The following is a 26,571-nucleotide window of genomic DNA, read 5'->3' on the forward strand; positions in this document are numbered from 1 at the left end:
TTTGAGACCAGCATAGTCTACAGAATGAATTCCATGGCTACATGGATAAAACCTGTCTCGAAAATACCAAAACAAAAATACCAAACAAACAAACAAAAAAAACCCAATCAAATAAAGAATACAATCCACTTCTAAAATGGATCACACCTTCTGCTGGCAGCTGACATATATAACATATATAAAGGATATTGAAGAAAAAAGCTCTTTTTTTTTTTTGGCCTGCTTGCCCTAGCTCTGGCTACTAAGCTGATTTTTTTTTATTAGCATTATAGCCCACTTTTCTGGATTTTGGTATATACTGGAGACCAGCTGAGGCACCCAGCCTCATGGTCAGATCAACTAACCATTGGATTCTTCAAATTTCCATTGGTAATTAGCCATTGTTGGACTACCTGGATCACAGCTTGTGAGACATTCTAATAAATCACTTTCTGTATACGTGATCGGATTCATTCTACCATTCTACCAGTTCTGTTCTTGTAGAAAACCTTGAATAACACAATTGTGTTTATTTTTCACCTGCCCACTGAGGAAGGAATATTTCATAAAGACATTCTTCCTAGCTCCATTATTCTCTAAGTATTCAACTTCCCAGGAAAACTACTTGTTACTATTATTCATTTGTCATGAGTTTGCTCTGAATTTTAGGGATAGATTTCTAAAAGAATAGAACCATCATCCAGCCTTCTGGTGGAAGAAAGAACTATTATCTTGTTTGAGATCTGGTTCCTGCTTTTCTTTCCTGGTTGTCTGAAGTCCTTGAGGCAACCTGGTGAAAAGTACCTTCAGTTCACCTGACTCTGCATGGAACCACAGAACAAACATCTCCTTTTGTGTTCTTAAATCTCTCTTTAATCGTTAATATTCTGGGCTTCCTTCCATCTCTGGGACAGGGGTTCTACAAGCTAGCTAGCCACAACGCGTCCAGGAGAAGGAAGGGGGAGTGCCTGTGGAGTGCAGGAAGATAGCAGGGTCTGCTATTGGAGACAGTGGCAAGAGCTATTCGAATGTATACCTCTGCAGATCTGGAAAAGTTCTGTGTCTGGCTGGAAGTTACGACCAGGAATCATTGTGCTGTGTCTTTAAGTATACTGTACCACTAAGGGAGGCGCTCTTGTCATTCAGACCTCACTAGCCAATCAGGCTTTCCAGGCGACCTGCCAGTCAGAAGTGGTACAGGACCCTTCCGGCCACAGGCAGAAGGATTGGCTTTGAAGAGGAGCTGGCGACAGCGATTTTGGGGCTGCAGTGTGTTCGCTGCTGCAGGGAGCTGCGCGGAGAGTTTGGGAAAGCTGAAAAGCCACGACATGGTGAGAGCGGGGCTGCTGTCCCCAGATGGGGCGGAGCAGATGAAGAGGTGCGGGAGTCAGTATGGTGGGTCCTCCCCGGATCTGGGTGGGAACCTGCAGCCAGATTCCCTGCCCTGTGAGGTCTCCTGCAGCCCTTACAAGTCCTTGGACCAAGAGGCAGGCCTTTGAATAACAGCTCCGTGGGCTGAATTTGCTCAGAGCATTAGCAGTAAGGAGCTGTGTGTAGAAACATCTTTCTATTCAAGGCCTGCATGCTTTTGGAATGCTTTTTGGTGCTTCCATGGAAAGGAGGTTGCCAAACTCGGAGAGGCCTAGATTCTCCAATATCTTCTAGACCTTCAACACTTTGCATTTAACCTCTACCTGTAAGATCCATTTGATTAATTTTGTGAAGGTTGTAAAAGGCATCTCAACTACTGCGAGTCTCACAAAATAGAATTTATCTGGGGGAGGACCCAAAAGTGTATGCTGACCAAGCCTATTAGAGATGCTAGAATACACATTTGTTCACCAGGATTTTCCCAACATTTGACTCCAAATCATTACAAAGAAGCCCCCCACCCCTGTTTTACAACCAACCTCTAGACCCATCGCCATATCAAAGAACAGGCCTCTAAGCTGCTCAAGGAGGCATTACAGGGTCACAACTAAACTTAAGGCCTGGTGTGCCATAAAGTTGCAGTTTTCTTCTAGAGAAAATCGGTTCTAACAGATCCACAATAAGACACGAGGTACAAGTATTTGAAAAGTAGAACACTGTCAAGCAAGGTTTTAGGCCTTGAAAGCTTTTCCTAGGGCCTGAGGTATTGACAATATAACAGAGCTCCTCTGAAACCTGGAATACGTTGGGAGAGCTAGACAGGTTGCTTCAGATCCTGAGAATCCAGCTCTTTCCACCAGATGGAGCTATGGTTATCAGTCCCAAGGCTACTGTGGGCTTAGTAATTAATGTTTTGAAATACTCTGCTCTATTTGTGTAGCATTGCCTGATTAGCTTCCTCCTGAATTTGTCCCACTACTGACTTCATAGAAGCCTCCCATTTCCTTCCATTTCCCTACTGGAACTAGTAAAGATTCTGTTTTTCTTAAGAAGCTAACTTGGCATGGGACATAGCTTGTGCAAGACCTTCCCAGTCCAGCTTTTATCTTTCCACTTGTCTTCTCTTTCTCATACCCTGTGACCCTCACCTTAGGACCCTGCCACTGAAGAATGATCTGCTGTTCCAGATCTCTGAGAGTATCTTTGCTGTGCAACTCTCCCATTTGCCTAAGTTCCTAAACTGGCAACTTGCCTGTCTCTATTTAAATTGTTCAGAGTGTAACCTGGAGTGTGAACCTAAAAGACACCTAAGGATGATGGCATATATGGAATGAAAAGTCTGTCTAAGATGGCTTCTCTTTGAGCATCATTTAAAGATGGATGCATACCATCATTAGATTAGATTTTTCTTTATTAATCTCTTAAGTGTGCAAAGTGATTTATCCTGGGCAGGCATATTGATTCTAGAATAGCTGCATTTCCATCCCATTAGAAAAAAAATGTTTCTGAGAAAAGCTCTCCTATGTTGACTCAGGTTGGTTTGATTCCAGTCTGTTGCTCTCTAGGGCAGTGACCTTGCTGTCCTCTATATTACACCTTCAAAATTTTTAAGTTAAATGACTGTACCACCTCAGAGTTTTAAAATTATCTATTTGAGTCATGTAGTTGACTGTCCAATGCCGTCACAAGGATTCACATGTGGAACATTGCTTCTGTCTTCAGACCAAAATAGGAGAAATAGTTTACTATGTTCTCTGTAGGGGAAACAGGCTAGGAAATCAGCTGCTGGAGTCACCTTTATGAAATAGGACCTGACTGTGGTACTGGGTGGGGAGTGGTGATTTTGTAATTTCCCGGCATGTTTTATGTCATGTAAATGAAAACAGACCAGATTGTGTGAGTGTGCAGTTTGGGAAGGTTATCTTGAGCCAATAAATATTGAATCTCTAATTAGGCAGCTCTTTGATGCAGATAAATATGTTCAGTCCTGCTTGACACAGTTATGTCAGCTCAAAGGTTTGAGAAACCGGCCATTGACTATAAGTCTATGTGTCAGGTTACAGACCTCAGCAGCCAACATATACATATGGGCAATATCAGTCAATCTTATTAATGATACTCCCTCTACTAGGGAAGAACCTACTCTTTTTCAACATCAATATATCTAAGTTTTTTAGTTCTTAAAATACATTATTTTTATCATTTTAAAATCACTTATTGGTATCATTTTTTTTTTTTTTTTTTTTTTTTGGTTTTTCGAGACAGGGTTTCTCTGTGGCTTTGGAGCCTGTCCTGGAACTAGCTCTGTAGACCAGGCTGGTCTCGAACTCACAGAGATCCGCCTGCCGAGTGCTGGGATTAAAGGCATGCGCCACCACCGCCCGGCTTATTGGTATCATTTTAAAATATTTTCTTTAAGTGCATTATGCTCTTATCTCCATTTGTTTCTGTTCTCTAGTGTTCTAGGTAATTAATAGTCTTATTCCTTTTCTCTCAAGTGATGTTGATTATTGATTTCTGTGTAGAGCAATGTCTCCTATAGCTTAGGCTTGCCTCATGCTATGTAACTGAGAATTGCTTTGAAACCCTAATCCTGCCTCAGTAAGTAGGAAAAATGGACCAGTTAATGAGTGTCCTCAAATCACTTTGACTTTTATTGGGGGCTTAAAAATGAAGAGAGATCTGTGTAAGAATTGAGTTCATTGACCAACTATGAGTCTTAGTGAAGAAAGGGAGAGGCAGGTCAGAGGGTGAGAGCTTTCCTGCCTCAACAGGAAATTAGATGAAATTAGAAATGTAGAATTAAGTAGTCAATTTTAGATGCTCCGTAAATGTCCTGATTGGTCATTTCATATGGTCTACTGGCCAGGGTAATCAAAAATCTGGGTAAAGTATTGACCTTATCATGAAACCAACTTCCTATAATTAAAGTATTTCAACCAAAATTGAAGACCTGAGTAGAATGTTATGGCCCTGTCTAACAGTACTGTTATTTTTCTGGTTTACGATGTTCATCCTTAGAGAAAGGGTGTGAGAAATCTCTAGTCTCTGGAGCACATGGCCACAAAGCTTGTTTCAACTTTTCAAAATAATTTTTGAGATTATAACTACATCATATCCACATTCTCTTTCCTGCCTCCAAGCTCTAGCATGATCCCTCAATTTTTTTCTAATTCATGGCCTGTCTTTCTTTAACAACAGTTACTGTGTGAATGTGACTTTTGTTTGTCTGCGGGACTTCCCAGCAATTGCTTCACTACACTGGAGATTGAGTGTGTAATGGATTTTGCACACAAATAACTTTGCGTTTTGGATGAGGAACAGGATGTGCTCTAGGAAAGTGGAAGAATGTCTGTTAAAGTACAAACTTTCTAGACTAGGGCCCTGTCTGCTGGCCTAGGAGGGCAGAGCTGGAAGGACTGTACTCTCTAAATCATTTAATCTCTGGTCACCCAGGAAAGGGGCTGTTAATATTCTGAGGCCCAACTGGGTGCCAGTAGCCCATGAGGGATTCTGGGAAAAAGCCTAGCAATCAGGAGTAATAGTGACAGGTAGCTTGTGCATTCTTTCCAGGATTTTCCTCCGCTTCTGCTGTAGGGAGTTGTAAGGAAGATCACAAGCCATGCCATGGTGGGTATAGGGTGTTCAGAGCAGGTCTGCTGAGCTGTAATCTACTGGGATTTGGATGGACCATGAGCCAGACTGTGGTTTTCTTGGTCTATATGGTGACGTCGGCAGTGGCCCTTGTCCTCTCTGCCTCCCTGTGTATGGATTTCCTGAGGAGGGGAGACTCTGCAGCCCTGACATGGGAGGAGGATATGATGCTTGTAGTATCACTGTCCAGTGCCCACACGCGGGCACTGCTTTTGGTATGTAGTGGGAAGACAGATTGAAAACTGAAGGAGGTGTGGTTTCTAGAAGTTTTGAATGTTGCATTCCACTTTCAGGTTTGTCTTAATAATGTCATAAAATGATTTAGAAACTGGTAGGAAGATGGTGATGTGGATCACCTTTCAGTAATACAATTAGAATGCTTTTAAATTTCTGCTACCACCATCTACAATGATGTGATTCAGTGAAATTTTGTTCAGGAGACAAAGGGAGTTTCTGATCTCAGAGATTTCTCAAGTGTGCATGGTTTGGGGCAGGTAGATGGGGCAGAATCCACATTTCATGCCATAATGTATGTAGCAGGAAGCAGCTTTTATTCTTCTTTGTTGTTCTGGGATTGGGCATCAATGGGGCTGGATTTACCTAAAACCACAAGGAGGCATAAGGGACTGCAGAGTCATTGCAAGAAATCACCTCCATTGGCAGAGAGAGCTCTAGGTCATTGGACTTTGTCTTTGAATGAAATATTAGTAGCTGGAGGGTCAGAAACAATAGTTTAAGGATCACTTTGAGTTAATTTTGTGAAAGTTGTGAAATCTATGCTTATTTAATTTTTATCCACATTGAACCATAGGTAGCTGGATAACATTGGTCAAGATTACATTTTTCCTGGCTATGTTTCCTGTAATCTTTTGATTAAAAATTGACTATATTTTCCTGCCTTTGTTCTTGTCTTTTTCTCTCCGTCCCCTTTATTCTTTCACAAATATTGTACACATTCTTGAGTGTTTCCACTGTGAATATAGCTTTGTAATCAAATTTTCTGTTTTAATTGTTGGGCATTGTTATTGAATTATATTCATTTTATGATACACATTTACCATACACAACATTTTAATTTTGATGTATCAAAATTACTTCTTTATTTATTTAGGTTTTGTTGTTGTTATTAATCTGTGAAAGAATTTTGTTTTATTGGATAAAAGGTATTATGGGTCTTGGCAGGTAGCTCTGCACATATTATTTTGGGGCATGACCTGAGTTCTGATACCTACACTTGTTGTGGGAGGTCCTTCCACTCCTCCAGCCTATAGCAGCTGAGATACCAGCCCATTGGGGCGTGGTCTCTCTTTAAAAAAGCGGCTACTTCCCTTCTCGCTCTCTTCGCTTCCTGCTCTGTTTCCAGCGACTAGACTCCTTCCTGATTGCGCAGAGGGCTGTTGTCTGGGACCGTGATCTGTAAGTTTTTCCCCCTTTAAATAAATACCACCCTTTTAATCATAATTCCAAACTGGTGTGGCATTGTTTGTGACTTACGCCTTCATACACTCAAGTTTGGAGGCTCATAACTCTACTATTCCAGATCCAGGTGAACTGACACCCTCCTTTGTGTGTCACCTGTATACATATGGAAGACATTCTTTCTCATGCACAAACATACACAAGAAAAACTAACAATAGTTATAAAGCAATTAGAGTAAAACATCTTGCTTTAGGTGTGTACTGGTTCTTTCAAAATCTGTTATCTTGCATTTTGTTATAAAATGTTTTGTTTCCTCATTCTGATGCAGACTTACAGGCAGTCATAGAAAACAAAATGATGTCTAAGTGATCCTGAAAGACATCCTTTTCTTTATCATAGGAGAATGAGATCCTTTCAGTAGTCAAACTATTTTCTAAAAGCTAAAATATCAGAAGGCTTCAAGTGAATCTCCTCACCTAACCCATTTTCTGTTATTAGTAATGGAGAAAATCGGAGTGTCCAGGATAAGTGCTGGTCAATGATTTCTTGGATTTTGATTTTGATTAGAAACTCGTAGTTCTTGTTTAAGGAACCCTACTATATATTTGTAGATCTGTCTTTGTGTCTTCTTTTGTCAGTGGTGCCATCTATGTTGTTGATTTCATTGATTGTAATCTGGACCTTCACCAATTTTGTATTCAGAAACTTTCTTGGGGCTGGAGAGATGGCCCAGAGGTTAAGAGCATTGTCTGCTCTTCCAAAGGTCCTGAGTTCAATTCCCAGCAACCACATGGTGGCTCACAACCATCTGTAATGGGGTCTGGTGCCCTCTTCTGGCCTGAAGGCATACACACAGACAGAATATTGTATACATAATAAATAAATAAATATTTTAAAAAAAGAAACTTTCTTATGAGTTCCTTGAGTTTTGTTGGTTTGGGAAATTTCTGGGGAAAGACATTTTTAATTTTCTTGAGCTTAGACACTAGCCTCTTCCCATTTCCTGGCATATCTGTGTTTTCCAGTTGTTGCTATCTTCATATTTGTGTTTTTGCTGCTTAAGTGGTTGATAGGATTGATACATTGGCTTTGGATCTTTAAAACCTTCTTGTATATTCTTGTCTCTTTTTCCTAATTGGTCTCAGCTGTCAACATGACATAGCCTATATTCATCTGAGGGAACCTGAATTGAAGGTGTGCCTAGATCAGAGTATGTGGTTACTGTGTCTGAGAGAGATTGTGTTGATTTTGATTGATGTGGGAAGGCTCTTCCACTGAGTTGGCAATATCTCTGAGCAAGTGGGCCTGGTGGATAAGAGAGCTAGCTGAGCATAATAAAGCAAGAGATGAAGCCAGGAAACAATAATTACACATGCTTTGCCTTCAGTTATTATCTTGAGTTTCTATCCCAAACTCCCACAAGTAGGGACTGTGACCTAGTGGTATCCGCCAAATAAACCTGTCCATTATCTAGTTACTTTTGGTTAGATAATTTGATCACAATAATGGAGAAGAAAGTTGGGACAAAAAAAAATGGTACCCCAAAAGTGATTTTGTTGCTATAAAGGACCTGGGAATATTGACTTTTGGAAGAATGTTGAAGATATCAGGACTTAAGATAGGAAAAGCCATAGAAAGCTAGATACAAAGTGTAATCAGCTGTTCTTATAGAACTTGGAAGATGGGTTCTCCTTGTCAGACAGTAGAGGTCAAGGTCATGGGATTTTAGTTATAGGCTCTGACAGGAACCATGGAGTTGTCGTGGCCTACCTACCTTGAGAGACATGTGACTTAGGTTTTTCTTGTTAGAGTCCATGGCTCCTGGGATATAATGTACCTTTCAGTTCCTGACAGACTGATGCACTCCCTCAGGCAGTGCAACATTCAAGCTGATTTGTGTTTCTCTGTTTGCTCCTTTAGTAGTTAAGGAAGCATGGAAACTGAACAGGACAATTGGTCTTAGACATTAATCTTGTGTACCCTGTATAGCTTGCAAACTTCATTGTATGCTGACAGCTACAACTGTATTGATCCTGGGAATTGTTGTCATCTTCTATTTCTGATAAAGATATTAAATGTCTGATTAGTAAGCACAGGTGCTTAGAAACTTTCATGAAAAATTTAGCAAGATTTTATTTCTATGATATTTTGGCTCCAAATCTTTCTTATTTTCTCCATTTCCCAAAAAAAAAAGTAAGGCAAAATTAAAAAGTAATGGACTGATATAATATTTCTTAGACAAAATATTGCATCTATTGGATGGTCATTTCTATTGACTCATTCAAGTCTATGGTGAAAAAGAAACATGTAGAAAGAAATTAAAAGTCTGTGTCTTGTTGAGAAAAACAGCATGAGGTAGTTTCAGATGACAGTCCAGTGGTGAAAAAGTGGTAGGAATTTTCAAGGACTTTAGCACCATTAAGGGGAAGGCCCTTGCTCTGCATTTGAAGCCTAGGAGGGTGCCGAAGTATAAGACTTCATCCATGTAAGCCCTCAATTTATGAAAGGAGTATGCAAAGTAATTCCTTGTCCCAGGAGCAAGATCACACAGAACCTGCAGCAAATTTGGTCCAGTCTTGGTAGGATCATCTGTGACGATTCTGGAAACAAGAAAGATAAAAAATGTAAAGGTTATAAATTCTTCATCTGTTGTCAGCTCATCATTATAGTACCCATCTCTGTTTGGCAGAGTCAGCCCCAGTGAAAAGATTGTGAGAGTTCATTGAGTGAAGCAGTGAAGATGAAGTTGGTTTGCATTTGACAACACAGGATGTTGAGATGTCGAAGCTATGAGACATCTGCCATGGAGAGCTGCAGATACGGGAAATGGAAATAGCAAAAGAGCAAGATATATGAGAAACTGAAGGGTGTTATGTGATCTCTTAATCATATTTTGAAAATAAGGCTTGTTTGGAGTCAGAGCAGAGCTAGCCATTAGCAGACCAAAAAGTACTATAGAAGTTTGGAAGACAGTGGACAGATAGGAGACAGGAAGTAGTAAATTGGGCGGAGAGAGGATCTTTCACTTTTTTGGATGGAAAAACTAAAGAGGTAGGAGTTGCTGGTGGCTGCTCCATTGCTTCACTGATCTTTCATGTTTTCACCCCAAAATCTGACTCCTGATTTTTTTATTGATAAAGGTTAAGCAGATTAACACTTCACCTGATACATTAAAAGATATACTTAATAAACAGAAGGGATAATTAAGATCCCCAGAGATAGATTACATAATAGTTTATTAACTTTAATATTTTAAATGCTAATGAAAAGGAAATGGCAGTTACAAAGAAACATAAGATAATAAAAAAAACTGCTAAATTAAATCAACCTGTATACTTGAAAAATATGTTGACATCAGAATAAAAACCAGGATATGTGTTATGTTGGGGAAGAGGTTTTGTTTTTGTTTCCATGGGGGGGGGGATTTATAGATACCATCAAAATTGATAAAGATTAGATTTAAACATAAAAGATCTCTTGATTAAAAGAGACAATAGTTCATTAAACAACATGATCATTAAATCTAAACTAACTTACAAGATTGACAGATGCTTTACATTTGATCAAATATAGCTTGCCAAAAATAAAACTCCCCAAAGTTAGGGTTGGGGCAGGATTTTGTTTGTTTTTTACAAAAAATAAAGATATCCAACCAAGTAATCTAAAGACCAGTGGACAAATGAGACTTCTAAAAAACAAACAAACAAAAAAATCAAATCATGCCCTAAAAAAAAAAAGTTCTCCCCCAAAAGAGTAAATTGGCCTATTGATATATCCCATTTCCAGTGGGATAAAATTTCACAAATCTTCCCAAATGTTTGTTTCTGCTGTTCTCTACAGATATATAAGACAAATGGTCATTTTACAGTCCCAGTTACATTAAAAAACAAAAGCTGGCGTTAGAGTTGGAGCATGGCTCTCTCCTTCTCTAAACTCAAACATGGTTGTTAAAAGAAAATCCCAAATCTCTGTCTCATACCAAAAAAGAGCCACTTGATATGGGACAGAAGTAAAACCAAAATTAAGAGACTATTCTATTGCCTCTAATCTCATAATTCTTTGGTTTTATTTTTAACTTTAAAACTTTTCTCAAGGTATAAATATTGTCTCAAAATTTATAAATTAATATATATATATTAAACTTTCTGTCATTATATTAATGGTCATATAGAATACAACTAATTCTAATAAAAGAGTTCTTCTAACTTCCTATCCGTGATTTCAGGTTAAGAGTCTATCAGGTAACTAATAATTAAGTGTTTATGCTCTGGATGTACATAACAAATTATGGCTCTTTATCCTCTTTGAGATTTACTACATATAGCATTTAAAAGTCTTTAAATTTTCTACAGTAAATTGATCATTCTTAACAGCAACCTTTAAAGTCTTCACAAGGAGCATAGGGTCCCACAACAATGATTCCATCTAGTTTGTGCTGATACCACTAAACTGACAAACACCACCCAAAAATCAGCTTTGAACTACAAACTACTCAGGACAATTTCGTATACACTACTCTAGCCAGGATTTGCGATAAGCCCTAAACTTTCCCATTACACAAAGATTGGGCAACAAATAATAGAGCTAACTCTCCCATAACTTGACTATTATCTCATTTTTTTCAAGGTCCCCTAAAGATGATGTCACCCACAGACAACAAAAAATAATTTTAAAAATGCAATGCCCACATTCCCAATAGATGGGGTGGGCAGTTTTTGGTCATTCAGTAGGTTATGATATTTGTCATTATTTAGGGGACTTGGTTACAAGTGGTTATTGGTAATGGACAAAAAGAAAAAGAAAAATTAAACAAAGAAGATTAGATTCAGTGGTCTTGTTCTGAAAAGAAAAAGGGGAGATATAGAAATGATAGAATAAAAGAGTAGATTTTTGTTTTTTGTTTTTGGTTTTTTTTTTTTTTTGGTTTTTCGAGACAGGGTTTCTCTGTGGCTTTGGAGCCAAAAGAGTAGATTGTTAAATCTAGTTGTAAACAAAAACTACTAGTCTTTAATATTTTACATTGGTATGAACTTTTGCATGTTGATACAAATTTGAGGTTATTTTTCTTACACTATATATATTTCTACATATATGTTCAACGTATTTTGTATGTTTATACAAATGTCAGATTACATACTGTATGTGCATTTCTACTTTTGTTTATTGTTCCCATACAATTCATTTAACAATATAATGTAAATTTCTAGTTCTTAAAAGTTATTACTGCAAACTATTTAAGATAATAAAGAAATACAAGTTGGTAGTAGTTGCTTATTATAATCAAACATGTTAGGGATGTTTTCTTTTTTTTTTTTTAGTTTTACTTTTTTATTTTATTTTAAGAGGTGTTAGTTTCATAAGTTTCCGAGTTTGATACATTACTGTGATTATAAGATGTAACAAGATGATCTGTGATGTTTTGACTTATTTAAATCAATATGACTTTGTGATTCTACTATATTGTTAAAATACAAATTTTATTTACCAAACCTACTTCAGAAATACAATGACAATTGGGTTCATATTTTCAAAGTTTTAGAGTATATGATGGTGGAGCAAAGGCATAATGGCTGAAATAGAGCTGAGTGTTCACATCTTGATTCTCAAGTAGGAGACAGAGAGAACTCACAGGATATGACAATTAGCTTTAGAAACCTCAAAGCCAATCATAGTGATACACTTTCTCTAATACACCACAACCTCTTATCCTTCGTTAGGGATGTTTTCAAGGTCAAACAAAATACATTTTAAATAGACAGGTGGTCTTCAAACACTTCAGAGATCTATAAAATATGGCATTTAAGATGTTTTAATAATATAAGGCTTTTTTATCACAATGAGACATGTTGGCTCCTGACAACACCAATCTACTTCAGAAAAGATGATGGACATCAGCAAAACTCCATATGGAGTTTTCTTTCTTGGTGACAAAAGTTCACCATTGGACAAAAAACTGCCCTTGCCTTTACTACTGACTGTATGCTGTCCAAATTAGACAAACAGGACACAGAAGAAAGTGACTGCTGAACTTTTTCGAGACAAGGCAGGAGATGCCCCAATGGTACGGAGGAACCTTGGGTGACTGTCCGGGCAGCCAGCTGTTTGCTCTGCATTTCCTGTTTACTCAGGTAATATTATATCCTTCTCAGATCTCTGATTAACTAGATAGTTATAGTCTTTCTTGTTACCAAATTGAAAATAGAAGCTCACAAAAAAGGTGTAAAGTATATAAGGTTAAGAGACATGAGATAATCTTGGGTTGGTGATACAAGTTAGAATAAAAAGTAATTTAAGCACAACACCCTTGTTGCGAATTAGGTCTGTACGATAAATAACCAGGCCAGCTCTAGGATAACAATTATATTTTAATGGTTATAAGGGGAAACTCACGCTACAAGAGTGGGAGGTCTGACTTCCCATCTGTCCAGTGGGGGCCCGCACAGAGAGAGAGAGAGCACGTGCATCTGAGTCCTCCCAGTTTTTCTTCCTGCGCTCCAGGTAGCCACGCCTTAACTAGATGTGATTGGTTGACAGAGCTTCCCCATCACACCTTGGACTCACCAAGACAGTAAAATATTTTCTCTAAATTTACCAAATACAAATGGACTGGATATTGTTAATATAATTCTTGCCTGTATATACTTATATATGGTTATTATACTTATTGTATATAATTTCACTATGCTGGTTAAAACCTTCCTTTTTTATTTAGGCAAAAGGGGAAATGTGATATTTTGATCATCATTTGTTCTGATGATGATAATAAAGCTTGCTTGAAGTCTGAGAGCAGAGCTAGCCATTAGATGATCAAAAAATACAATAGAAGTTTGGAAGACTATGGACAGATAGGAGACAGGATTAGTAAGACAGGGCTGAGAGAGGATCTGGGCATTTGTTGGTTGGAGGAACTGAAGAGGTAGAAGTCACTGGTGGCTGCCCTGCTGCTTCTCTGATCTTTCAGGTTCTTACCCCAAAATCTGACTCCCAATTTTTTATTGATAAAGGTTAGCTAGATCAGTGCTTCAGTAGGGATAGAGCTATCTAAACCCTTTGAAAATGAAGCCCCATGTGTCTGAGACAGAGCCTCGGGAGTTTGACATTTGCCTTGCTGAGTTTTCAGTTTCATCTTCTCTCACTTGTCCACATTCCTCTCTTTCGTTTACTTTCTATTTTTTATTTATTCTTCTTTCATCTTTACTTACAGTGTCTCCTCCCTCCACTCCTATCAGTCCTTCACATCTTCCCCAAATTTTTTCTTCTTCCATTTACCTTTAGAAAGGAGCAGGTCTTTCATAGATATCAACCAAATATGGTATCTTAATTAGGGTTTCTGTTGTTGTGATAAAACACCATGACCAAAAAGCAAAATGGGGGAGAAAAGGATTTATTTGGCTTACACTTCCATATTGCTGTTCACTATTAAAGGATGTCAGGGCAGGAACTCAAACAGGGCAATATCCTGGAGGCAGGACCTGATTCAAATGCCATGGAGGAGTACTGGCTAACTTCATATGGCATGCTCAGCCTCCTTCCTTGTAGAACCCAGGACCACCAGCCCAGGGATGGTACCACACTCAATAGCCTATGCCCTCCCCTACTGATCAAGAATTGAGAGAATGTCTCACTGCTGAATCTCATAGAGGCATTTCTTTTCCTGAGGCTCCCTGCTCTGATATCTCCAGCTTGGTGTCGAGTATATACTTAAAACCAACCCGTACACATTGTGCAAGAAGTTTCAATAAGACTAGGCAGAAACCATCACATTAAGGCTGGATATGGCAACCCAGTATGAGGAAAAGGTTCCCAAGAGCTGTTAGATTAGTCAGAGTCACCCCCTCCTGTACACACCCCCACTCTTCGTTTCACAAAACACCAAAGTATGAAATCATAGCATATATGCAAAGGACTTAGCGCAGACCCGTACAGGGTCATCAAGGTCATGATTGCCGTTCCAGTCTCTAGACATGCAGGACTCACAGGAAAGGGCTGCTGACCTTTGCCAAAACAAGATGGGTCAGTTGTTCAGAGTTCCTGCTTCACAGAAGAGTCTACAGGACACAGAGGAAAGTGACTGAACTTTATGAATACAAGACACAACAGTTCTTCAAATTTCCTGCTTCACTGAAAAGTCTGCCAGATACTCTAGGCCTTTAGGCCAAAGGTGAATCCCCCAATGTTACAGAGGAACTTTGGGTGACTGTCCAAGTCACTTTGGGTGTTAGAAGTCTCTGTTATTAGGTGACATTACATCCTTCTGGGGTCTGATGGGACTAAAGACTAAATAATTAAGAGCTATAATTTTCCTTACTTATGATAGAAAGTAAATGGGTATATTTACTTTGGATCACAAAGTTAGAATAGATAATGGAATATTTTCTCTGAATTGGCTAAATACAAATGGACCAAATATTGTAAATATAATTCTTGATAACTATTTTTGTTTTATGTAGTTTTACTAGGTTAAAGTTAAAACCTTTCATTTTGTTTAGACAAAAAGGGCAAATGTAGTGAAATATTTATGCTGTGAAATGTTTGTTTACTGATACAAAGATGTATTGCATTCTTTTATGTTGCATTTGTTTATTTAACTCTGTGAAGCCGTATTACTTTGCCTGCCTAAAACACCTGATTGATTTAATAGAAATCTGAATAGTCAGTAACTAGGCAGGAGATAGATAGGTAGGGCTGCCAGACAGAGACAGTAAACAGAAGAAAGAGAGAAGGAGCTAGAAGAGGAGAGGAGGATATGGGGGCAGCCATAGACTAAGAAGTAAACAAAGGTATATAGAATAAAAGTAAAAGCTGAGAGGCAAAAGTAGATGGGATAATGTAAGAAAAGCTGGCTAGAAACAAGCCAAGCTAAGGCTGGGCATTCATAGGTAAGAATAAGTTCCATGTGATTTATCTGACTGCTGGGTGGTAGGCTGCTAAAAGAACCAAAGAGTAATAAAAACAACTATGGGATGGAACATCCTTTGGGTATATGACCAAGAGTGGTATAGCAGCATCTTGGGGTAGATCTTTTCCCAATTTTCCAAGGAACTGCCATTTTGATTTCCATAGTAGCTGTGTAAGTGTGTAAAAGTTATTTCCTGTACAGGAACCAGAGTGATGTAGTTAAATTGTTACTCAGTTCTTGCCAGTCTAAAGTTTAAGAATTTGTTGGTGACTTGAAATTCTTAGGCCTGCTCTTATATCCTGAATGGAATTTTGTTGTTGTTGTTTTGTTATCTAGCCCAAGGTGGCAACTTATTCATGGCAACTTTCCTCCCAGCTTCTGAGTGCTGGGGTTATATGCCATGCAGTCATCTGAATAGTTAAAAGATAGTGTTAGATTGGAAAAACTAGGTTTACTGCTTCTTTTAGAGTTAGAAAGGAACATGGTTTAGCTAATGAGAGCTGTATAACATAGGATACAGAGACTGAGGGTATTTGTTCACATCTGTTGTGTCATTCACAACTTCCTGGTTCCCCTCAAGCCCACCTGAGAGCGCAGAAATCCCATTAAATCTGGATATTCTTTAATTCGGCTCCTGTCATTTGGCTTGATTGGGATTTTTGTGTCGGCAGAGAGCTCACGTTAGGAATATTCCTGACATCTATGATTAGCCTGAGATTATAGGGACCATGGACAAGGAAATGTCTTGTTTGATAGGGATGTATCATAAAATTTTAAGTCAAGTGAATATTTTCCCCCAAAGATACTTTGAGTCGGGTTATTTTATCTGACTAGGAGAAATGAGACTACTCCACCACCCTGTTTGCTGCTCAAAATGAAACGAACCTGGATATCAACTCATAGACATCTGCAAGGCCTCCTACTGAAACACACTTTTAAGAGTGATCTTCGACAGAGAACCCTGAGTCCTCTGTGTCACTAATGTATAATTTCCTTACTGTTCTCTTGCCAGGCCTCCTTAGCCTTATTCCCCTGGGAAAGGGTTGTCTTCAGCCCTGCAACCATTATACATAAAACTAAAAAAAAATCAGACTCAGCAGGTTGTCTTCATATATTTCAGTGAAGTATTTGAGATGGAGTGGAGTTGAGAGAAAAAAGGAGAAAGGGATATAATATCTTTTAAATAAAATATATAGAAATAAATTTTAAATTAAAAGTAGGAATAGAGAGATGGCTCAGCAATTAATAGCACTAGATGTTGTCATAGAAGAACCAGTCCCCATTCTCAGAATCCACATGGTAACTAACCATTTGCTGTAACTCCAATCCCAGGCATCTCCTGCCTTCTTCCGGCCTCAGTATGTATGTGCACAGATACATGTAGCAAAACACACACATAACTGAAAGTAAAAAGAGATTTAAAAAAAAAGAAAGAAAATAAATGAATTGAATTCCGTACAGTGATATCACAGGATCGAGACAGACAGCAGCCAGGGATAGTTAAAAATGAGCTTCTGAGCCGGGCAGTGGTGGCGCACGCCTTTAATCCCAGCACTTGGGAGGCAGAGGCAGGCGGATCTCTGTGAGTTCGAGACCAGCCTGGTCTACAAGAGCTAGTTCCAGGACAGGCTCCAAAACCACAGAGAAACCCTGTCTCGAAAAACCAAAAAAAAAAAAAAAAAATTCTCTGTTGTCCTGTGTCCTGCATGGAAGGAGTTGTGGCCTTCTTCCAAGCCAGCCTTCACAGAGAAAAAAGCAGCCTTGTTCTGAGCTCACAATCACTCAACAGAGCCATCCAACTAAGCAGTGACCACAGACAGTCCTGATAGGTCTGACTGTTCCTTGATGTGTTCTGAATTTGTATTCTCAGTCCTTTATTGATACATCTACCTTTTAGATGAATCATCATGATTGACAGGTATCGCAGGCTCCAAAGCAATCTAATTTTACAGTGCTATTTCCTTGATTTTTAGCTAAGACCATGAGGCAGTTCTTTCCATCACTTTTTTAAAAATATTTATTTATTTATTTATTTATTATGTATACAATATTCTGTCTGTGTGTATACCTGCAGGCTAGAAGAGGGCACCAGACCCCATTATAGATGGTTGTGAGCCACCATGTGTTTGCTGGGAATTGAACTCAGGACCTTTGGAAGAGCAGGCAATGCTCTTAACGTCTGAGCCATCTCTCCAGCCCCCTTTCCATCACTTTTATAATTTATATATGTTCCTGCAAGACTTTGAGTTGATAATTTCCCTAAACTTCTCTGCTTTTACATTGTGATCATGTTCAGAAGTGTATCTGATAACTAAATATGCTTAGGAAGAGGGAGAATTCTACATGAACATGTCCAGACTTTCTAAGGAAAATCCCACTGAGTAAGATATGCTAGCTAACAATAGTGCTCACAGAGGTATTCGTCCTTGCTCCGTTTCTCTCTGAGTATTCAGCTTATTGTGAAGACTACACTTTTTATTGTTAAATTTTCGTGAGATTGAAATGGATTTCAGGAGAAAACTCCTAAAGCAATGAAGCATCATCCAGCCATCTGGCCTTCTGGTGGGAAAAGGACCTATCATCTTGTTTGTGGTCTGATTCATGCTTTTCTCTCCTGGTTGCTTGAAGTCCCTGGTGGACCAGCCTCCCAGAAGCACCAGGGCATGCAAGAAAATGCAAGAATGCAGGAAACGCTAGGCTTTTCTGTCTGAAGGGTGATAAGGAAAAACACGCATATTCGGATGATAACTTTCTCTTTTACTTCATCTTGAAAAATCCTCTCTGAAAATCTGTCTTCACACAGCTATAATGTCCATACACCTATCCATCTCATCTGTAGAGTTCTCTCTTCTATCCACACATCTCTCCTCAACAGATAGCTCTCGCCTCTCCACATGCCTCTCTTTTACATCTCTCCACAGAACAAACCCTGGATAATATATGAATTACGTTTTCAGGATTACATACTGTTTCTTGAGTAAGCAGCAAAACAGAGACATGAGAAATCACACAGTTTCTCTCAGGATGTCACACTGGGTGGCTGGAAGTGAGTAATCAATGCAGGGAGGCATATAACCTGAGAGACATCATGGATATTGACATTGAAATTCAGGACCTAAACAATAAACGGTTAGCTAGGAATGTATGAGCTATTGGCCAAACAGTGTTGTAATTAATATGGTTTCTGTGTGATTGTGAATGAGTAGTCTCCGTTTGCACTTTCCTGCTCCAACAGTAGTTAAGATTAGCAATGTGGAGTCATGTAATCATTTTGAGACGTTCTATAAGTGTCCTGATTGGCCATTTCTTGGGGTTCACAGACTAGAGCATTCAGCAATCTGGATAATGGACTGATCTTATCATGAAGCCAAATTAGTTACATTAGTTCAACCAATATAGAAGATCTGGGAAAATTGTGTGGCCCTGCTTAACAGGACTGTTATTTTCCTGTTTAAGATGAATAGCCTCAGATAAAAAGATGTGAGTAATCCTTGGTTTGCTCTGATACAAATTGCTAGTCTCTGGAAAACATGACCATAAATTCTGTTTTAACTTTGAGATTATGACTGCATCATGCCCACCATCTCTTTCCTGTCTACGAGCACTACCATTAGCTGCCCATTGTTTTCTAATCCATGGCCTGTTTTTCTTTAACAATAGTTACACAGTAATAACAGTTAATATTTGAATGTAACCTGTGTTTGGCTGCAGGCCTTCTCAGCTGTGAAGCAAAGATTTGAGTGCACTACACAGTCAGTGTGTATTGCTTTGGAAGAGGAACAGAAAGTGCTCTAGAAGACTGGAAGAATTTTTACTAAAATACATATTTCCCCGGTTAACCTGTCTGCCCTTATGTTGGAAGGGCGGAGCTGGGAAGACTCTGCTGTCTGTGTCGTTTGATCTCTGGTTACCCACTAGGGGCGCTGCTCTTGTTCTGAGTCCCAGCTGGGTGGCCTTAGCTAATGTGGGAGCCTGGGAAGGCTTAGCAATTAGGAGCACCAGAGGGAGGTAGGTTTCAAGTTCTTTCCAAGATTCTCCTCTGGTTCTGCTGTGAGGGAGACCACAAGCCATGATAGAGTGAGAGTGGGGATCTCTGATACTCAGACCAAGAGGAGCAGTTCTGCTGAGCTGTCAGAGCTTCTGTGACTTGGATAGACCATGAGCCAGACTGTGGTTCCATTGATCCATGTGATGACCTGGGCAGTAGTCCTTCTTCACTGAGACTTCCTGGGTGTAGACTCTGTAGGGAGGGGAAGACTGCTTCACTGGCTATGGAAGGCTGTATGTGTCCAGTGTGTATACACATGCATTGGTTTAGTGGGAGGCAGGAAGATAGATTGGAAAACTGAAGGCCTGGTTTCTTGGAGTTCTGAACATTGCTCTCCACTTTCAGATTTGTCTTACAAGTATTACAAATAATTTAGAAACTGTTAGAAAGAAGTGTTGGGAATTATCCTTCAGTGATATGTGATTAGAATGCTTTAAAATTTCTAATACCAGTCTTGACTTGATTCAGGGAAGTTCAGTGCTGGATGTAGGAGCTACACTTTAAGGTCATCATTTGATAAGAGGCAGAGATACCCTGATACATACAAGTAGCAAAGCTCAACTTCTTCATTGGTTGTAAAGTGTAGCTGCACATCAACAATCAGTCATTATGTTATCTAACATTTTGTGATTAGCCGAAATGCTGGCTTTCTAGCAGTGTTTACAGAAAGAGAGTTGTGACATAAATGCTTTGGTAGGGACTTAGGTTTGCCTTAATTTTCTTAATATTAGCACGCTAGGGCATTCTCCAATAGCACAGTGACGATAAGAACATTTTTAAATCTTGAAATATATTTTCCTATTCTTTGTGTAACTTCTGGTTACCTAAGAATACCAGCAGCCCTCATTAGGAATTACAGAGTCGAATTATTTTCTATAGCTTTGACTAGTCAGAATATATTTTTATAAATTGAGGTCAGGAATGGGTGCAAGGACTAAATCATTTGCCAGCTAGCAATAATTGGCCCTTTTTTTAATATTTATGACCTATCCAGATAGCTCAGTATGCCCTTGTGAACTAGACTTCTATTTCTGGGAATGTATATCTTAAAATTCGTTAGCAAGATATCTGGTCTTAATTTAAAGTTACTTTGAAGTATTAAATCAGCTAATGATATACAGTTGTCTTAGAGCTTGGGTGTGCAACTATTTTCTTCTTTCAGCTTAAGCTATGATATAAAACAGCTCTCAGGTATGACTCACAGGCCTTGTTTATAACAACAGGCATAGCTTTGAAAATTTTCCAAGTTTTATTTCTGTTCATAAAAATTATACAACTTAAGAAGACATCGCCTTCCCAACCATAACACAGATATACATGTGCCCAGTAGTTGGAATACATTTATGAGATAAACACACAGGCAGTGAGGGAATTTCCATACCATATTCATAGTAGCAGTGGCATGCAGGGAGACAGCAGAAGCAAAATACATTCTGGAAACTGCATTCTTGTAAGCCTTGCTTGAATGAGACATATCCATCAGAGAGATAATCCTTTGGTGGACTGACACCTGAACTTCAATTACCATCAGCTGCACCTCTGATGAAGTTTTTGTTATCAGCACTCCATGATTGCGACCTCAGTTTCTCTGAGCCCCGTTAACCCTATTTAGTTAACTTTGTGGGCCTTGTTCTCTGGGTTTTCTAAACCCCTCTGGATTCTACAATTCTCACCCCCTCATTCCGCAGGATTTCTAGAGTACAACTAATGTTTAGGTAGGGATCTCTGCATATGCTTCCATCAGTTGCAAAAAGAAAACTCTGATGGCAACTGGACCAGGCACCAGTCACTGATTATAGGAGAATATAATTATGAATCATTTCATTGATTTTTTTTTCTTGGTCAGATGTATTTGGCTTTACATTAGTTCTCTAAGCCATCCAAGTTCTGGTTCCTAGCCATCCAGGCAATGTCTTTACTTCTTCTTCCATGGTTTGCTGTGTAGCTGGGTGGGTAGCCCATGGCGCCCTCTCCTTTTCTTACTCCCCTTTCTTATTTTTCTTTTCTCCCAGATTTTTCCTCCCATTTCTTCTCTCTGCCTACCAGACCTGCCTATCATTTCACATCAAGGTTTTGTCCATTCAGCTATTTATTAGACCAATAACATATTTTATACAGGCAAAGTTTCACAGCTTCACAGAGTTAAACAAATGCAACACAGAAGAAGAGAATACATCTTTGCAAGAGTAAAGCAAATGTTCCACAGCGTAAACAAATATAGCACATCTTATAATAATATTCCACAGCAGCCTGGGTTGCATTTTGAGACCATATTTAGATACCTAAGCTATGAGACATCTTCCATGGAGAGGTGGCTACATATAGGGGGTAGAAGTAACCAAAGAGAGAGATGTATGAGAAGTTGCAGGGATAGGGCCATCTAAGCCCTTTCAACCTGAAGCCCCATGCATCGGAAACAGAGCTACAGGATTTGATGTTTGTCCTGCTGTGCTTCAGTCTTTGCTTGATCCAATCGTCCCTCACTGTCTCCATTTCTGTTCTTGGTATATGAATGGTATTCCGTGCCATTGTAGGTTGGAAAGATGTAACTTGTTTTCTGAAATTACAAGATATCACTGTCTGAAGAGACTTTGGATGTTTGAACAGTGTATAGACTGTTGCAGACTATGAAGATCACTGAAATGACTCAGTGCATATTCTTCATGGATGACCATGAGCCTATCGTGACTTGGGTCAGAATGTAACTGATTGATTGATTGTAAAACCTACCCGATAGGATGATGTATTTGAACATGTATCTCTCCTTGGTGACTTTCTTTTGATTGCTTGTGAAACCTTTAGTAAGAGGAGCCTTTCTGGATAAAATTCATCATTGGGGGTTTGATAGGAGTCTCTGTAGCCTCAACCCATTTCCTGTTTTTTGTGTCGACTGGGTTGTTGTTGTGATAAGAGCGGCAGGGCTGCGTCCCAGGCACCCGGCCGCCCCAAAATAATTACACGGAAACTGTATTCTTTTAAATACTGCTTGGCCCATTAATTCCAGCCTCTTATTGGCTAGCTCTTACAGATTGATCTAACCCATTTCTAATATTCTGTGTAGCACTACGAGCTGGCTTATCAGGAAAGATCTTAACCTGCGTCTGTCTGGAGTGGGAGAATCATGGCGACTCACTGACTCGGCTTCTTTCTCCCAGCATTCTGTTCTGTCTACTCCACCTACCTAATTTTCTGTCCTATCAGGCCAAGCAGTTTTCTTTATTAGTTAACCAATGAAAGCAAAAGGTAAGATACAAGACCCACCTCCACCAGGTTGTGGTTAAAACTAATCAGCCAGCTTCCTGCTTTTGTTATCATGCCTTTACCACCATTATTGACTCTCTCTCAGTCACATAAGATACAGGACAAGCAATGCTGTTCAGTGCTAGGACACTTTGGTAACTTGTTTTAATTTCTTGGTTTGTTTGGTTGGTTTTGAAGACTAGGTTTGTCTGTGTAGCCCTGGCTATCCTGAAAGTAGCCCTGTACACTAGGCTGGTCTCTAACTCAGAGCTCCCCCTGACTCTGGCTCCCAAGTCCTGGGATTAAAGGTGGGGCAACATTCTTGGAATTTTTGTTTTTATGTCATTGGGTGATGAACCTGGAATGTAGGTTTTTGTACATGTCAAGCACATACTGTTGTGCTCAGCTTCACTCCTTATCTTGAATTTTATAATTTGTAGAGGGTATCATTCTGTTTTCCAAGATGGTATGTATTCATGCCATTAATACTGGCTGAGCCTTCTGAGTCATTGGATTACAGGTGTATTACCTTCTTCCTGCCTGTTATGTTTGTTTTGAATTTTTAGTGAATATGAGTATTTTACCTGTATGTCTGGATATGCATCACATGGGTACTTTGTCCTCATAGTGATCAAAAGATGGTCTCAGAAACTCTAAACTGGAAATAATGGATAGTTGTGATCCCCCATATAAGTACTGACAATTGAGGCCACTTGTATGCAAGACCAACAAGAGTTCTTTACTACTGAGCCATTTCTCCTGCCCTGTGTTGATTAGCTATAGACAACATTTATATTCTTAACTCTTTCTAGAAGCTTCAGTAAACACCTGTGAGTTCTTTCTATCTTTTTTTTTGTTTGACTGATTTTTGCATGGGAGACAGGGTCTTAATATGTACTTCTAGCTATCTTGGTCCTGACTGCATAATCCAGGCTGGCATTCAACTCAGAGGCAGGTAATACTTGCCTCTGCCTTCTGAGTGCTGGGATTAAAGGTATAGTTAGTTTTTCATACAATTTCTTTTACATGTATTCTGTACTGTTGATCTGTTTACTTTTCTCTTTGTGTTTGTTAATAGATATTTCTCTTCCAAGGTGATATCCCATTTAAGGGTACAGAAATGACAGAGGTGACCCTCCAGTTTACTTCTAAAGTGACTTGGTAATTACATTATAATATCTATGTCATGGAATTAGTGTTGGGAGCACCACAATTATATGACTATACTGTTAAAGAATATTCATTTACAATGTTGTCAGTATCATACTTTCTGTTGTAAACATGTATGGGATGTTTTAGAATGCTGTGACCTATGATGATGTGCATGTCAACTTCACTTGGGAAGAATGGAGTTTGCTGGATCCTTCCCAGAAGAATCTCTACAAAGACGTGATGCTGGAGATCTACAGAAACCTCAGTACTATTGGTAAGTCTGCATTTTTCTTCATGTTTTAAAATAAGGGGACAACTATTCTTTGGTTATTGATGCTCTGACTGAGAAAAAAGAAGAATGAGGTGAATAAATCAGGCATGGTTCTAATGTTTACTGAAGATAGTAACATAAATTTTACACAATAATATAACATACATTTTTGCTACTGTATTTCAGGATACAGTTGGGAAGACCATAATAATGAAGAACATTGTCAAAGTTCAAGAAAACATTCAAGGTAATTTTCATGTGCAAGCTGATACAAAATGTGTCTCTGAAGAAATTGTATATCCTGAAAGTTTTAAACAAAAGCAGCAATGTAAATAAGCACAGTTTAAAGTGCATTAATGATCATTAAATTCTCACACAACAGATGTCCTAGTTCACTTGGCAAATGTAGTGTGACTCGCAGTATAGGAAAATTCGTGAATGCAGTAAGGGTGGTAAAGCTCTCAGTTTTTCAGTTCTCTTCAAATATGTGAAAAATCTCATATAAGAAAATGCTATAATTGTAAACTATGTAAGAAAGGATCTTACCATCACAGGTGTCTTAAAGAGGCAAAACAACCCTTAATGAAGAACAACATGAGTAATAAAACTTTAAGATCTGCCTCCTCTTTACAATTGGACCAAATTGTAAAATTAAATCATACAGATATAACTATTGAACAGTGTATTAAATGTGTTAAAGTGTTTACCTGTGCCAATTATTCTTGCAGGCTTGAAAGAAGTCAAACTGGAGAAAAACCTTCTATATATACTAAATATGTTAAAGCCTTTGCCTATGACAGTCATTTTCAATGGAATGAAAGAGCATATACTGGAAAGAAACCCTCTGAGTGTAATCAGTGTGGAAAAGGCTTTGTAGATCTCAGTACTCTCCAAAGACATAAAAGAATACATACTGGAGAGAAACCCTATGCATGTGACCAGTGTGGTAAAGCCTTTGCACGTTACAGTAATCTTCTAATGCATAAAAGAACACATACTGGAGAGAAACCATATAAATGCGATCAGTGTGGTAAAGCCTTTGCACGATACAGTCATCTTCTAATGCATGAAAGAATACATACTGGAGAGAAACCCTATGAATGTACTCAATGTGGTACAGCCTTTACATTTCACAGTTCTCTTCAACGGCATGAAAGAACACATACTGGAGAGAAACCCTATGGATGTATTCAATGTGGTAAAGCATTTTCACAACTCAGTAATCTTCAAATGCATGAAAGAACACACACTGGAGAGAAACCTTATGAATGTAACCAGTGTGGTAAGGCTTTTGCTCATCTTGGTCATCTTCAACGGCATGAAAGAATACATACTGGAGAGAAACCCTATGAATGTATTCAGTGTGGGAAAGCCTTTGCACATCTCAATACTCTTCAAATGCATAAAAGAGCACATACTGGAGAGAAACCCTATGAATGTGATCAGTGTGGTAAAGCCTTCGCACAGCATAGTCAACTTCTACTGCATAAAAGAACACATACTGGAGAGAAACCCTATGAATGTAATCTATGTGGTAAATCCTATGCACATCTTAGTAGTCTTCAAATGCATGAAAGAACACATACTGGAGAGAAACCCTATGAATGTAATCAGTGTGGTAAAGCTTTTACAAGTCAGAGTTATTTCCGAATACATATAAGGACACATTCTGGAGAAAAACCCTATGAATGTAATCAATGTGGTAAAGCCTTTGCATGTCACAAAAGTCTTCAAAGGCATGAAAGAACACATACTGGTGAGAAACCCTATGAATGTATTCAGTGTGGGAAAGCCTTTGCACATCTCAGTACTCTTCAGATACATAAAAGAGCACATACTGGAGAGAAACCCTATGAATGTAATCAGTGTGGTAAAGCCTTCGCACGTCCCAGTCATCTTCAAATGCATGACAGAACACATACAGGAGAGAAACCCTATGAATGTAATCAGTGTGGTAAAGCCTTCGCACAGCACGGTCATCTTCAAATGCATAAAAGAACCCATACTGGAGAGAAACCCTATAAATGTAACCAGTGTGGTAAAGCCTTTGCATGTATCAGTAGTCTTCAAAATCATGAGAAAAAATCATACTGCAGAGAAACCATATAAATGTTGTCAATGTGGTAAAGTTTTGCACTTTATTCAGGAGTAAAAGTTTTGTGTGCAATCAATCTCTTAAAGCCTTTGCATATTGCAGTAATCATATGAAAAAAACTAATACTGAAAATCTTGTTGCTATAAAGTATTTGGTAAGATCTTCAGCCAACTCATGTATATTCAGTTACATAAGAGTATTCTGGAAAAGAGATTTTGACAGTGTCACCAACCTATTCAAGCATTATTATGTCTGTCTCTATTTTGTTTGCCAACTCCATGGAACAAAAGCCCTATGAGTTTAAATGGGTAACTGTAGCAATATTTTGTTTATGATCTAACAAATAAAACTTGCCTGAAGATCAGGGTGCAAAACTAGCCACACTAGTTAGCCATAGAGGCCAGGCAGTGGTGGTTTATATGTTTAATCCCAGACAGAGGCA

The 26,571-nt window shown here is 38.8% G+C and overlaps 1 protein-coding gene across 4 annotated transcripts; it reads left to right on the forward strand.

Annotated features, from left to right (window-relative positions):
• Window positions 1–1,205: 1,205 nt before the first annotated feature.
• LOC121461882 (zinc finger protein 431-like) lies at window positions 1,206–26,571 on the forward strand. 4 transcript variants are annotated; one of them, XM_041673221.1, is made up of 5 exons: window positions 1,225–1,310; window positions 23,706–23,772; window positions 23,911–24,037; window positions 24,221–24,281; window positions 24,763–26,571. In XM_041673221.1, the coding sequence occupies exons 3-5, from the start codon at window positions 24,004–24,006 to the stop codon at window positions 26,141–26,143; spliced, it is 1,476 nt and encodes a 491-aa protein (XP_041529155.1). In that variant the 5' UTR covers window positions 1,225–1,310; window positions 23,706–23,772; window positions 23,911–24,003; the 3' UTR covers window positions 26,144–26,571. The 4 variants fall into 4 exon arrangements, with proteins under 4 accessions (XP_041529153.1, XP_041529155.1, XP_041529156.1 ...); XM_041673222.1 differs by having other exon boundaries at window positions 1,228–1,310; window positions 23,690–23,772; window positions 24,735–26,571; XM_041673220.1 differs by having other exon boundaries at window positions 1,232–1,310; window positions 23,690–23,772.

This window comes from Microtus oregoni, unplaced genomic scaffold (genome assembly GCF_018167655.1).
Source record: "Microtus oregoni isolate MIOR12 unplaced genomic scaffold, Mior012 000023F_ref0000262, whole genome shotgun sequence".
Taxonomy (NCBI): domain Eukaryota; kingdom Metazoa; phylum Chordata; class Mammalia; order Rodentia; family Cricetidae; genus Microtus; species Microtus oregoni.

What these genes read in the sequence shown, in the direction of transcription:
- LOC121461882 (XM_041673219.1), top strand. An exon ending in CAGAAACCTCAGTACTATTG is followed by an intron (nt 24,038 to 24,220) that starts GTAAGTCTGCAT and finishes ACTGTATTTCAG; the next exon opens with GATACAGTTGGGAAGACCAT. An exon ending in AGTTCAAGAAAACATTCAAG is followed by an intron (nt 24,282 to 24,762) that starts GTAATTTTCATG and finishes TTATTCTTGCAG; the next exon opens with GCTTGAAAGAAGTCAAACTG.